Source organism: Kogia breviceps, chromosome 2, assembly GCF_026419965.1.
Source record: "Kogia breviceps isolate mKogBre1 chromosome 2, mKogBre1 haplotype 1, whole genome shotgun sequence".
In the NCBI taxonomy this organism is placed as follows: Eukaryota; Metazoa; Chordata; class Mammalia; order Artiodactyla; family Physeteridae; genus Kogia; species Kogia breviceps.
Window position 1 is genome coordinate 63,410,574 of NC_081311.1, and position 15,178 is coordinate 63,425,751.

Consider the following 15,178-nt stretch of genomic DNA (forward strand, 5'->3'; position numbering starts at 1 on the left):
TGGACAAAACCAGGGTTCCAACCCAGGCAGTCTTGCTCCAGAAACCCAGCTGTTGAGGACAGTGCTTTGCATAAGGAGAGATAATTTTTGCATATAGCTGGAGGGAGATTGAAAGCCACAGGAAAGTTATGGCTAGAGCACGTAACTTTGGTTGGAGGGAAGCTTCCTTGGGGTGGAGAGAACAGTGTAAGGTGATGAGGCAGGATTCCCTATGCCACAAATGCAGGCAATCAGCCTAGCTCTTGACAGCTCTGCCCCACACAGTGAAGCAGGTGGGCAACATCCTAGGATGGAAGTGCTATATGAGTGTTTTCACCAGATTTTCTCATTAAGCCTCACTGGGAGGACCAGTGGTACTCAAAGTAGCTGTGCATTCAAATCATCCGGGAGATTTTAAAAACACCTGTGTCCAGGCCATACCCCATGCCAATTAAGTCAGAATCTCTGATGGTGGGTTTGGGGCTTGACGATTTTTTAAAGCTCCCCAGATGATTCCAATGTGCAGGCAAGATAGAACCATGGAGCTAAACCAGAACCTTCCATCAACAGGCACATTCCATCCCTGAAGAAGCTATAGCCTCTTTCTTCCTTCTCTCAGTGTCTGTTGCGTGTGTTTGTAGCTACATCAGGATGAGAAGAGCAGTCAGCCCAGCCGGGAGAGCTGACGGTCTGCTGGGAGGGTGGCAGAGGTGAGCTCTGTGGACTTGCCTCTTTGCTCAGGGTTCCTCTTTCCCACGGACCCTACTGTCCCCTGGACCCTGGGCACGATGACTCTGCTGCCGCAGTGCCCACAAACCCCCACTTGTGATTTCCCTGTAACACGGCCCGCTCACCTGGCATTTTCAGAAGGAACTTTATCAGTGAGCCAGAGGCAACTGAGAACATGCAGGCAGCAAAACAGTGGGCCAGTTCCCAAAGTTCAAGTTTATTCCAAAGAATCCTAGTGTAGGTGGACAGGAGTTGGCCTGAGCTCTGACACCTTGTGCTCAGGAGCCTGTGGTCCTACCTGGATAGGCTACTTGACCTGGCTCACCATTACTGGAGGTGCTTGCTCAAGTTCAGTGACCTCACCTTGGTAGCTTGAAATCGGCCATGGGAGGAATGTTTACACCACAAAAAATCGGCAAATGCCACACATCAGGGATATTTCCCTCCAGGAAGTGGATTATTAAACATTAGCCAGCACACCACTTCCTTGCTGGTGTCCTGGCCACTCCACCCACTTCCCCTCCACCACCACCTTGCACTCATTTTGTTTCTCAGAAGCTGGTTTCCCTGGTGAGGCCCTACCTAATTCACTCCCATCTGGTGCTTATCCTAGGAGCTTTTCTTCTTATTTTTCCAATTATAACGGAGGTCTTATTTCTCTGACAATGATCTTAAGCCCGAGTGGAAAGAGTTGTAAACTTGGTGGCAGCGACCTTAGGTTCCAAGCGCGGAGAAGATTTACAAAGGAACTATTCACATGTCCTCCCCACCCAGGAGAAGAGCCTGTAGGGGAGGCGATTACTTTTCCATCCCATGCGTCCTTCACCCCTCACTTCCAGACTCTTGGTGTACACACAGCAGCTGAGGCGGCTCTAGTCCTCTGCGTGAGTGTTATAGACACACATACCTCCAGCTGTGAGGGAGGGACCAGCAGACACTTATTGGGAGGCCGTGGCAAGACTACCATTCTTTCCCGAGCCCCTCCCAGAGTATCTAACTGAAGCAGCTGGAGGAACAGAGCAGAGGGGTGGGGGGACTTCAGGGGGGAGGGGCGGTGGGCACAGGGGAGCAACATGGGAAATCTGACGGGGAAGACAAATGCCAGGCTTGGGCCAGGCAGTCCGAGTTACTTACTTGGCTGTCTCCAGAGCAGCCAGTAAGGGGACCGTGTTCTGACCCGGCTTTGACTGCACGTCGGATCCGGGCGGGGCAGTGTGCAGGAGGGGGTGGTGCTGGCAGGTGGCCGCACTGGGAGCCCGTGGGCCCACCTTGCTGGCTAGTCTGAGATGCGGAGGAGGAGGAAATCACAGTGGGGGCTTTTCCCCCCCTTTGTTTTTCTTTCCCCACAGCCTGCACTTAAGGTTCATTAATGCATTCCCTAAAACACTCTGTGCTCCCCATCCTCTTGCCGGTCGCCTGCCACACTCTCTACACATCCTTGGGGAGTGCCGCATGGTCCCTTCTGCCAGCCCCTGTGGCCCCATGAAGCAGAGGACCATTCAAAGATGGGAGGTTGAGGGGCCTGCCTGAGGTTGCACGACTCCAAATGGCAGATCCGAGGTCAGGGCCTGGGTCTCTGCCCCATCCACTCCCCCAGCTGGCCTCTCTTTCACCAGAGGACTTAGAACTCCCCAAGCCAAGCAGACTTCCTTGAGGGACTCAGCCTGCAGGCCTGTCAAGGGCTGTGCTTCCTGAGCGCAAGGGCTGCTGCTGCTTTCTTCCCGCACACATCCCCCCCGACAACCAGGACTTGGGCCAGGGCTCTGTGCTGTGGGGGAGCTCGGTCACTGCCCTCCCCAGGCTTCTGAAGGGACAGACCCAGCCGTGAGTGTGGCCCGGGAGCCTCCTTGTTACAGGCACAATTCTCTGTCCCGCCAGGTTACCATAGTTTGCCTGCTTGTGTCTTGTGGCATTTCGAGTGGGGCGTGAAGCTCAGCTCAGCTCAGCATCCTTGATCTTTGTTGTTGAGGCACCAGGCACCAAAAGCTGTGTCGAGGCTGATGTCAGGCCAGCCTGAATTCTCGAGCACGAATGTGCCCACAGCCCCCTGGGGAGGCTAAGGCAGCCTCCCACGTGCTGCCCACAGGCCTGAGGCACAAGGGCTGGGGCGCTGCCTCTGCATCTTTACCCAGCGCCCCAGGTCCCATTGTAAGGAGGCCTCAGGCTCCACGCTCACTGGTTGGGATCCTTTGGGGATTGGAGGCAGAGAAGCTGAAAAATCCTGAAAAATCAGGCATTCTGGCTGGAAGGAGATCACCTAGATCAGAAGTGAAACAGCCAGCCATGTGTAAACTGTCCAGTGTTGTTCCAGCCTGGGCGGCCAACAGGGCGCCATGATTTGTTTCTAAGATGCCAAGGAAGCCGGGGAACTGGGGCCCTAGGCCACCAGGTTGGGGAGCCTCTCATCCCAATTCCAGATGGGACCTTAGATGTGGGACTCAGCTCCACCCAAAGCGGGAATCAGAAGTCACTGGTCTCTGCTGGGTTACCTCTGTGCCGGGAAGCTCACTCAGTACCCCTCACCACTTCCCTGGGCGCAGACCCCTCCTCCTCTCAGCCTCCTCTCAGACCATGTGTACCACACATATGATGAATCATACTTGAAGCAATCATTTTTATCATCTTGCCTCTAGCTGGTCCCACTGGCATGAAACAAGTTTGCCAGTCAATAGTGCCAATGATTAGTGAAGGGAGATCAAGCTGACCTTGGAGAAGTAATTTTCTCTAAATACTGCCCACTCTGATTCTGCTTTTATTGATTATTTTAAGCTTCCACAGACATAGGCAGGAGTCTGGAGGGGCTGTTTGAGGTGGGAAGAGGGTTGGATCCATCTCTCATTGTCTGTAATAGTGAAAACTAGAAACAAACTGAATGTCTAACAGTAGAAACATGAGCCAAAGTGTGATCCCTCCATTCCATGGACTACCACGTGGCCATAATAATGTCACAGACTTGTAACCTGAAAAGATGTTCACAGTGTGTCATCAAGAAAAGCATGTTATGGCATAGTATCTAGGAGGCCATTTCTGAAACATAGTTGTGTATGCACACACACATACGCACGCATGTTTACAAGTTTGTAAGGCCATGTACCTCACATTAACAGTGATTGGTTCTGCGTGGTGAGACACGGGTGATTTTATTTCTGCTCATCAATATTTTCTCATTTTCTAAATTGGATTATTGCCCTAAAGGGCCAGTAACCTATCACAGCCTTGGCCCACAGAGGCCTGGCCCTGACTGGCAAAAGTGCCCAGAATGGGTCAGGTCAGGGGAAGGGCCCCAACTCTTGAATGTACTGAGGTCAGAGTCGCTTAATCAAGTGGTGTTGGTTGTGGGTCCACTGTGTGCCCAGCCCAGCATGGTCCTGAGCCTGAAGGAACTTACGATCTAGTTCAGGAGGTAAAATATCCTTTCATTTGTTCGTTCACTCATTCATCCAACAAATGGCTAGTAAGCACCTGTGCCAGTTATGGCACTTATAGGGTGAACATAGTCCCAGAGTGTGATGCGTGATATGAGCCTTGTATAAAGGGTTATGGGACTTTGGATGTGGACCGGAGGGAGTGACAGAGGAGGGGGCCTTTGAGGATCCACAGGACATGGGCGAATGGGGGTGAAGGCGTGGCCCAGGGGAGAGGGCAGAGCTGGGCTCCTCTTCCTCTCCAGGTGTGCCAAAGTTCAGGGACCTGGCTTCCATTACCACCATGACGCCAATGTGTCTTGTAGCCCTAGGAAGCTTATGTAACCTCTTCAAGCTTCAGTTTCCCCACCCACAAAACGCAGATCATTTCATAGCCTCCTCTCTACCCTCCAGCCATCTCCCGCTCTTGTCAGGATGCTCTGAGCGTAAATGTTCTCTTTTAAGCTTTATCCAGAAACTCCCGATTGGCCTCTTGGGCTTGTTGCTTGCTAGCTTGGCTGCTCCAGTTTGTTGATTCTGCCAGCTTTGACACAGTCTGGTGGCCCCATTGCTCCTTCCTCTAAGCAGCTCAAGCACCTTTAGCAGTTAAATCAGGGGAAAGAGATACACTTAATCCCCGCCATCACTGTCCTTCGGCAGAGTGGTTTGGGGAATGCTGCAGACCGTGAAGAGGCCAGCTCAGTGAGTGGTACTTGGAAGAGACAGGCTGAGAACTCAGGCAGCGCTGCTGTCTCTAGGCCTGGAGTCACGGGGATTTGCTCCAAGCCTGGGCTGCAGCTGGTCTTCGTGCCACGTCCAGCAGACCTCAACAGGGGCATCACAGGGAGACCCTCCTCCCCATCTCAGGAGCACCGGCCACTCTGCAGCCCACAGGCCTCCCTAGCTGAGGGGTGGAGGAGTCACGGTGTCCAGAGAGAGGAAGTCCTTAGCAACCCCGAGTTCTTGCTAGAAGGCAGGCCAGGGTGAACTGACGTCACCTAGCAGATAGTGGACGGTGAGGAACCTGATTAGGTATTGAGGGTGGAGGATTCTGGCTAAACCAACTTAGCAGAATTCTTGCTAAAATTGGACAATGAGAGATGAACACTGAAGCACAAAAGTCAGGCCTAGTTGAAAAATCCAGGGGAGCTGGAGCAGAGTTAGAGGATCATTGTCAGCATGGAGAATCCGAGGCCCAGTTTCCTTATCTGCCAAATGGGTCATTATGAAGAACCACCTGGCACAGGGCCTCAAATATCAGTTCCTAGAAGCAGCCTCCTTTTTTGGGCCCTTTTTTTTTTTTTTAATTGGCTGTGCCCCACGGATGTGGGATGTTAGTTCCCCGACCAGGGATAGAACCTGCGTCCCCTGCATCGGAAATATGGAGTCTTAACAACTGGACTGCCAGGGAAGTCCCTTGGGCCCATTTTAACAAGGTGTTAACCTCCCTGGGCTTTGATTTCCTTCTGTGCCACATGGGGGTATAATACCCTGTGAAATGACCTGACTTCTTAAGAGCCCAAGGCAAGAGGATTTTCTTATCTGGGCGGATCAGGGGCAGAGGGGATGGTGTGTCTGTCCCGCCTGCCCAGCTGCTGGCTGTGCTGTTGGCCATTACAAAGCTAATGTGCTAATGTGGAGAAGGGGAAGCTTCCAAGTCATTAGCTCTTCTCTGCCCAGCGACTAACTAGTAGGGAAATTGGGGGCCCACTTTCCATGAATAAAGACAAGAAATGCCACAGGCAACCCCTTCCTTCAGCCCCCACTCCAGCAGCCGCCCCACCCAGTAAGGGGCATAGAGGAGCAGGCTGCTGGCAGCTGTGTAATGTGACATTAGCATGCGGATGAGCTCCAGAGGAAGCAGAAGGTGAGCAGGAACTGAGAGCAGTTGATCTTGCTTTTCCTCCCCTACCAGGAGTAGCATCTGGTCATAACCTTGCATTCCAGAAACGCCTTATCTCTGCTTCTTTCCCTACCTGAGCCTCCACATTTGCCTTGGGCTCTGGCTCTGGGTCCCTCCCCATCGCCTCCTTCAAGGCTCCTGTCCTCTCATCCATCATGCAGGTTCCTGCCTGTCAAACAAGAGCCCCACTCGCCGCACTATAGCCAGTCTCACTTGGGACCCAGCTCCCAACCACGACCCACCCTAGTAACTCCCTGCCGGCTGCCCAGAACGTGTTTTTGTGCCCACCATGTCTATGTGCCAGGTATAGTGTTTGGCCCTGGGGATTCAAGGACAAAGAAAGACTCTGCTCTCAGGAGGTTAAGAGTTGCCCCTGCCTCCAGCACTGGACCCTTGGTCTATCGAACAGAGCCAGCCCCCAGGGAGCTCAGAGCCACTCACCCCAAGGTGCTAAGGGAGGGCAAACTCCCGTGATCTGTGATCAGTGATCTTTGATGTTACTATTGCAAAAAGACTGACTTGCTGAAGGCTCACATGATGGTGAACACTTTTTTAGCAATAAAGTATTTTAAAATTAAGGTATGTACGTTGTTTTTTAAAACGTAGTGCTATTGCATACTTAATAAACTACAATGTAGGGTAACATAACTTTTACATGCACTGGGAAACCAAAAAAAGTCATGTGACTCGCTTTGTTGTGATATTCACTTTATTGCTGTGGTCTGGAACCAAACCCTCAATATCTCCGAGGAATCACTGCACAGATATTCTCTCGTTCATCCTTAAACAACCCTGTGAGGTATATACTATTGTTACCCTGATATGAAGTTTATCTTATTATTTTTTTAATTGAAGGATAGTTGATTTACAATATTGTGTTAGTTGTAGGTATATAGCAAAGTGATTCAGCTATACATATATATATTTTTCAGATTCTTTGCCATATAGGCTATTACATTCTTTCCTATATAGGTTGAATATAGTTCCCTGTGCTTTACAGTAAATCCTTGTTATCTATTTTATATATAGTGGTGTGTATCTGTTAATCCCATACTCCTAATTTGTCCCTCCCCGACCCCACCTTTCCCGTTTGGTAACCATGAGTTTGTTTTCTATGTCTGTGAGCCTGTTTCTGTTTTGTAAATAAGTTCATTTGTATCATATTTTAGATTCCACTTAGAATTGATATCATATGGTATTTGTCTTTCTCTGTCTGACTTCACTCAGTATGATAATCTCTAGGTCCATCCATGTTGCTGCAAATGGCATTATTTCACTCTTTTTTATGGCTGAGTAATATTCCATTGTACATATGTACCACATCTTCTTTATCCATTCATCTGTTGATGGACGCTTAGGTTGCTTCCATGTCTTGGCTGTTGTAAATAGTGCTGCTATGAACATTATGGTGCATGTGTCTTTTCAAATTAGAGTTTTCATCTTTTCCAGATATATGATATGAAGTTTAATAATTTGCTTCAGGTACACAGTTGTTATGTGGCTGACCTGGGACTTGAACCAGAGACTGAGTGATCCTAAAGATTAGGTGTGAGGAACTGTAAATGTTATCAAGTATTAGTATAGCTGCTGCCTTGTTCTGGTCCTTTTTTTTTTTTTTTAATTGAGACAAAACTAACCATTTAAAAGTGTACAATTCAGTGGCATTTAGTGCATTCACAAGGTTCTGCACCTGTCAACTCTAGTTCCAAATACTTTCATCACCCCAAAGGAGACCCTGCACCCGTTAAGCAGTCACTCTCCAATCCCCTCACCCCAGCCTCTGGCAGCCACTAATCTACTTTCTGTCCCTATGGCTTTGCCTATTCTGGACACTTCATATGAATAGAATCATATACTCTGTGACCTTTTGTGTCTGACTTCTTTCATTCAGCATAACGTTTTCCAGGTTCATCTATGTTGTAGCATGTGTCAGGCTGACTAATATTCCATTGTTTGGCTATACCACTTTTTGTTTATCCATTCGTTGGTGGACATTGGCTCTTGTGAATAGTGCTGCTGTAAACATGTGTGCACGTATTTGAATACCTGTTTGCAGTTCTGCGAGTCCCACTCAAGAGTGGCATGGCTGGGATACGTGGTAATCTGTGTTTAACTTTTTTTTTTTTTTTTTGTCTGCATTGGGTCTTCGTTGCCGCGCGCGGGCTTTCTCTAGTTGCGGTGAGCGGGGGCTACTCTTCTTTGCAGTGCGTGGGCTACTCATTGCGGTGGCTTCTCTTGTTGCGGAGCACAGTAACTATTGTTTAGGATGCTTTTCTGCATGTGGCTGTAGTGCCCTGGTGGGCCCCAATGGCCCCTCACACAGGGCCGGATGCTGGGCACTGAGCCCATGTGCATTGGGTGACGACGCATCCTGCTTCTTCTCTGCCCACTTGGCTCCAGCCGCCTAATCTGTCCCTCTCTCCCTGACAGACGTGCCCGTGGAGAAGCTGGCTGCCATGCCCGCCTTGCGCAGCATCAACCTGCGCTTCAACCCGCTGAATGCCGAGGTGCGCGTCATCGCCCCGCCGCTCATCAAGTTCGACATGCTCATGTCTCCGGAGGACGCGCGGGCCTCCCCACCCTAGGCCTCCCTCCTCATGCCCACCCAGCAAGGGACAGAGGCCACCTGGCCTGGTGCCCTGAGGGGAGGGAGTCCCACGAGCCCATGGGAGGCCAAGTTTGGGGGGCTGGGGGCGGGCGGGCTGAATAGCGTGTGGCGGGAGGGGTGTGGCAGTCGAGGATAGATAGCGTAGAGCAGTAGTGGGCCCTGGAATGCCCGGAGGGAGGAGGCGAGGAGGGGGCTGGAGCCCAGACTCTGGGCACTCACAGCTTCTGTGCAAAGCTGGGCAGATCCTCTGAGCCTTACAATTTGAGGAAAGGGGCAATGGCAGGGGCTTTTGCCTCCTTTGGGCTCCCTAAAGGCTTTTGGGGGAACACATGCCTCCAAGTTACCTTCAAATCATTGGTACCTTCTGGGGCCACGGATGAGCATCGCTGAGCATTTTCCAGGCCCTTGTGGGTTCGAGGCCTTGTTTCTAGTGCTGAAAGCTAGTGGCTGCCATAAGAGGGACAGAAGACAATCTCCATCTATTTATTGATTCCTGAGAACCGACCAGGATGAGGCCTTCCACAGTGCCCCGTCCTCAGCCCTGTGGGTCCCTGGATTGGCAGGAACCTGAACCAGGAGTCATGGGAAAGCTGTGGAGACAGTGTGGCCCGACACTGTAGCAGGGTTGAGAACATTTGTATAGGAGCCCAAGAACCAGCAGGCTGGCAAGTGGAGAGCAAATCAAGTAGGCTCTGTCCTTCCTCATGACTAAGAAGTCGGTGGGGTAGGAGGTCAGGAGTGCCCCATCCCTCCCCTGGGTGTGAGCGGGGGTGCCTGGCATCAGCCCTTCTGCTGCAGGAGACGTGGCCCAGAGGGAAGCAAAGCCATTTACATCTGTGCCACCCTCAACAGTCTCCCTCTGGCAGGAGTCTGGCTGCCTTGCCACTGGTCCACACAGGGGCAGAGGCACTGTGGACCATTGGACTCGTGGCCAGCGAGCTCCCACCCACAGCCCCGATGACCTAGTCATCTCTAGGCCTTCAACCTGGAGTCTAGAGTGTGGCCAGGTTATTGCATGACCAACCATCTCTGTTTGCCCGGGACTGAGGGGTTTCCTGGGACGTGGGACTTTCAGTGCTAACCCTGGGATGACACCCGGCAAACAGGGGCAACTGGTCCCTCTACCAGGAGAGAGCGTGGGGCTCTTGCTTCCTGACAACACCTGTGGTTTGGAGAACCTCTGACCCCTTGATCCCCAGGTATCTACCTCCCACCTTCTCATCTGTGGAGCAAGCAGACTCAGAGCCCACCTTGCCTGGTCTGTGGGAGACACCTGAGGCCCCAGGACTCGGAGCAAGCCAGGCTACCCGGATCCTACATTTGTGGACCAGGGGCCAGTCTTCCACTCCCAAGGTTAGGCTGTTCAGAGCTCAGACCACCGCTCAGAGCACTAACCCTTTATCAGAATGTTCCCAGTCCCGTTCCCGTCTCCAGCTCCGGGGCCTGCCCCTGCTCAGGACTTCTGGCTCTCGGCAAGAGGCTGACAGGTTGGGCCGTTGTTGGCCCGTTGCTGAGCGCTCGGTGTTCATGTTCTCTCTGCTCATCTCCCAAGGCCTGGTTGGTGAAGCTCTGGAAAAAAGGGTTTTCAGGGTGAGGAGGCTGAAACGGGATCTTCTAGGGCTTCCGAGTTCAGCCATGGACGCTGGGGACAAGTGAGTTTGCAGTCCAGCCTAGGCTGTCCTGGTCCCCCCTATCCCCCAGCCTGTGTCTTGGAGTGGGGTTTCTCCTTGTCAAAGAAGGGGGGTACTTTTCCGACATGCACAAGGCGTTGTATGGCCAGAGCTTTGCAACTCAAGTATGGTCCGTGGGCCAGCAGCATGGGTGTCCACGGGAGCTCGTTAGAAACGCAGAATCCCAGGCCTCACTCCAGACCTCCGGAATCAGAACCTGCATTTCAAAAGATCCCCAGGTGATTCCTACGAGCACTTTACTGTTTGAAAAGCAGGGGCCTGGGGTGACCCTCGGGATGTCCTCAGAGTGGAGGGTGAAGGTTCTCAGCTCTCCCCCTGCCCTGTCAGGGGTCCGAGTCTGTGCTCATCCCCTCCTTAAAGCAGTCCCCAGAGACCTTGGGCCTCTTAGATCTTTTCAGAGTCTGTGTGGCACTCCCAGTGAAGGGACTGACCCAAAGCCACCAGGAGAGGAGGGCTGGGTTTGCCTGGCCCTCTGGAACCCTGCCTTTCTGGGTAACCTCTGCATGCTAAGCTGCTGCTTCCCCAGGTCCTCACCTCAAGCCCTTTGAAGGGGATGCTTCTGGAAGCTGTTTTCTACTCTGCTTGGAGAGTTTGCCCTTGCCTGCTGGGAAAGCTTGGGCGTCAGAGACGGCTCCAAATCAAAGCCCACTGTGTGAGTGAGCCCTTAGTTTCAGTCTGCAATAAAGAACACGTTGGTTTCATCTGCCTCTTGGTGTTTGATTTGTTCTCACGGCACACATCTCTCATGGCCAGAGTGTTGATCCCACCACCAGCGAAGAGGAGGGGCTGCCCCTCTTGCTGGAAGCATGAGGTAAAGCAGCTCGGCTGGGGTGAGGCTTGGAACATTCACAGTGGGTGGAGGCACGGCCAGGCAGAGTTGACGCCTGCCCTGACGCTGTGCTGCTGCAGAGCGCTAAATATCAGCTGGGGGAGACCCGGGACCTGCGGAAGCGTGAAGGGACCTGCGGAAGTATGAAGGGACCTGCTGTGCCCCCATTTCTCCCTGACTGATGCCAGAAATTCTACCTTTAGCGATTGATTTCTCAGGGTCCAAAGCTCTGAAGGAAGTGTCTCTGGACCAGCAGCAGCATCCAGGGGGCGGGTTAGATAGCTCCCCCCCCACCACCATATCTACAGAATCAGATGCTCTGGAGGTGGGGCCCAGCACTTGGCTTTAACAAGCCCTCCACGTGTTCTGATGCAAGTTAGAAACTGCTTCTGGGTTCAAGGTCTAAGTCAGTTTTTGTTTTCTAAATCTGGGAGGTCAGCCTGAGTTTGCCTTGAGTTTTAGGCTAGACTCTCCATCATTTTAATTTAACAAACACGTATAGAGCTTAGTGCATACCTGGCAGTGTCCAAGCACGTTACAGATATTAACTCATTTAATCCATCGAAAAACCACAGTGAGCTCTGTGAGTTGGACAAATCCTTTTCCCCTCTCTGGACCCCGATTGCTGTCTGTAAAGGGAAGGGGCTGTACTAGGAGATCCCTGAGCGCCTTTCCAGAACTCACCTGGTCACTGTCTCTCTGATTCTGGGGGCTCTGCTATAGCTGTCTTCAGTGGACTAGCCTGGACTCAGGCTGCTGCCCATCCCCAGCCCAAAAGTCAAGCAGAAGACTCCCCCTGGCTCCGTTTCTTCTTGCTGAATGCTGGCTCACCAGAAATATCACAAATTGACCTGTTGGTCAGACAAAGCTGAGCCGACTCTTCTCCCAATAAGGGACAGCTTTACCACTTCTTCCCAGCGTGTCAGCATGGGGAGGGCAAAGTCACGGTAGTGAGATTTCGGAGTCTGGTTTCAGGTGGGGCTTTCAGTGCTGGGGAGGACGCCTTGACTAGGATTGCATAAAGATTGTGATATAATTTAGGATCGGTGGACACAACAAAGAAACGTTTTAAGGCGAGGAGTTCAAAGAGTCTTAAGCTTAAGTCTTAAGCTCTCTTTTGATGCTATTTAAGGAAGAGTCGGCAGTTTGATGTTCATTTAAATGATTCTTTCTGGAATTTCCTAGAATGAACAATACAATGATTTACAACTTTTACTTCCTGGGAAAGAGTTTCCTGGAATAGTATTGTTATGTTGAGGAGGATGGGATACAAAGACTTATTAATGTCGACAGTAAGCTGTATGGGACTAGAGGGTCGTTTTGTTTTGTCTGAGAATACAGCTGACATTATATTAGCTTCAGGTATAACAATGATTCAGTATGTGTATATACTGCAAAGTGACCATCACAATAAGTCTAGTCAACATCCATCACCACACATAAAGGGTTTTGGTCCTCAGGCTTTCCCAAATTCAATGTTGGACGAAAGGGCCTTACTTTGGAGCTGCCATGTACATGAAACATGCCTGTCCCTTCTCAGAAAGCTGGCCCTGAGCGGGGACCAGTTCCTGGAAGGGTGAGCCTTAGCAGGGGCCCAGAAGGCCTGGCCAGAGTGCTGGGAGAGTTGCCAAAGCCAGGGAGGGCAGGCCTGAGAGACCACGTCACTGGATCGCTGGTCAGGTCATGGGCTGGGTCGGGCCCAGGGGCAGCTGGATCATGCTGTGGACATGTGCCTCAGGGCCAGGTGGGCTGGACCCATCCCTCAGAAAAGGCACACAAGCCCAGATACTTTAGGTCCGAGCAGGAGCACTCACTGAGCATCTACTGTTTATCAGCACTGGGCCAGCACTTGTATGTTTTCTCGTTTACTATCAGCAACAGCCTCTTTGTGCTCACTCTGCAGATGAGGATAGGCATAGGGCTTGGGGGTTGGTGTGTGGCTCGGAAGGAGCAGCAGAGCTAGGGTTTGAACTGGGAGGCTGGCTCGGGTGGGAGAAGCGATTGCTTTTTCCAACTCACATGTTCCTTCTCCCATCACATTCCTGTGAAGAGCCTCTGAGCCTTGCTTTCCTCATCTGTAAAATGGGTGCAAAGACTGCCTCCTATAATACCACACAGGTGGTGTAGGTAAGTAGCCCTTGGTGATCAGCATTATGCCCATTTCACACACCCGAGAGCTTCCTCACCCATCTGCTTACACCTGCCCTTGTGTGGACAGCTTTAGTGCCCTGACAAGAGCCTTGCCTCTCTCAGGCGAGCACAGAGCTGTTTGTCACACATCCCTGGGGCACATCTGGATGCTGATTCCCACAGGGAATGAGAAGACTGACAGCCCACCGCTCCCCCCATCTTCACAGTTCAGGGAGGTATGAAGTTCTGCCTCGGGCTGCCAAGGACAACTAATAACTCAGGACAATGAGGCATTCAAGGCCTTGGCCAGGAGCCAGCTGGGGTTCATGCTACTCTGTGTACATCCAGATTCTTAACCAGCCAAGAGCACCCTGGCACCCTCTCTCCTGTAGATGGGAAGCACTTAAATTAGGGTGTCTTCAGAGGTGGACCCTGCAGGACCGCCATACCACACAACTCCAGTGGTGCCAGTCAAAATGCATTCTAGGGCTTCCCTGGTGGCGCAGTGGTTGAGAATCCGCCTGCCGATGCAGGGGATACGGGTTCGTGCCCCGGTACGGGAAGATCCCACATGCCGCGGAGCGGCTAGGCCCGTGAGCCATGGCCGCTGAGCCTGCGCGTCCGGAGCCTGTGCCCCGCAACGGGAGAGGCCACAACAGTGAGAGGCCCGCGTAACACACACACACACACAAAAAAAAATGCATTCTAGCTTATCGATGCCACTTACCTAGAAAATAACATGCATGGGCTCTGGGAGTTGTACAAGGGATGTCTGGACTATATAAGAGATTCAGTCACTAGGATCTTTTTAGATGCAGATTCCAGGCCCACCTGAGCCCTGGTAAACCAGACTCAAAGCAGGGCCCACACCTCTGCACCTTAATGAGTCTCTGTTTCTCCCTCACACAGCACCCAGAGTATCCTTTTATTTTTATTTATTTATTTTGGCTATGCTGTGTGGCTTGTGGGATCTTAGTTCCCCAACCAGGGATTGAACCCAGGCCCTGGGCAGCAAAAGTGCGGAGTCCTAACCACTGGACCGCCAGGGAATTCCCCAGAGGATCCTTTTAAATCCTAAGTCACTGTCTGCCCATGTCCCACAGGGGCTCTCCATGGCACTTCAGTGGAAAAGCCAAGTCCTTACAATGGACTTTAAGGCCTGGCATGGCCTTCCCTCCATTACTTCTCTGGTCTTCACTACTTCCTCCTTCTTCACTGTACTCTGCATCGGTCAAGGAGGCTTGATATGACTTGTCGCAGTTCTGGGTCCTATCAGTGAGCACTTCCTGTGAGCACTTCCACAGGAGGGTGGACTCAAGATAGCAATAATATGATAACTAACTTTTATTGAGCTCTTACTCTGAGCCAGGCACTATTCCAAGAGCTTTACACAGAGGAACTCCTTGCATCTTCACAATAACTCTCGGGGATAGGCATTATCTCCATTTTACAGATGAAACTGAGGCAAAGCACAGGAAGCAAAAAGCCCAAAGAAACTCAGGTGTTTCACCTGCAGAAGGGCAGGCTTGAGAGGGTGCCCTCCCTACCTCCAGCTCTCTGAAGGGCTGTCCTGGGGAAAAGAGAGTGACCTGAAGGCAGAAGAACCCACTGCTGGGCATTAGGATGGGGACACCTGCCCAGGTCAGGGTTACACTCAGTGACCTCTAAGGCCCTTCCAGTCCTGAGACTCTGCCAGCCATTTGGGGCAGAGGACAGACTAGAGGGAGAAGGGAGACTAGGAAGAAGCCTGGTGGGAACCGTTTCCCCAGAGTCCCCCCAGAATAAACCCTTAATCCCCAATAACGGGAAGAATGGGACATTCACTCTCTTCCATCTGCCTGGAACCTCGGATCATCATTCATATGACAAAAGTCTATGGTGGTGTCTGACAGGGGCTGGAATGGT

General features: G+C 51.7%; 1 protein-coding gene across 2 annotated transcripts in view; it reads left to right on the forward strand.

The window, feature by feature from the left end:
- Window positions 1–11,015, forward strand: part of LRRC20 (leucine rich repeat containing 20) — a 63,547-nt gene extending 52,532 nt beyond the window's left edge. For both annotated transcript variants that reach the window (XM_067025459.1, XM_067025460.1), the window contains exon 5: window positions 8,446–11,015. In XM_067025459.1, the coding sequence (XP_066881560.1) occupies window positions 8,446–8,600 (155 nt within the window). In that variant the 3' untranslated portion in view covers window positions 8,601–11,015. The remainder of the gene's footprint in view (window positions 1–8,445) is intronic.
- The last annotated feature ends 4,163 nt before the right edge of the window (window positions 11,016–15,178 follow it).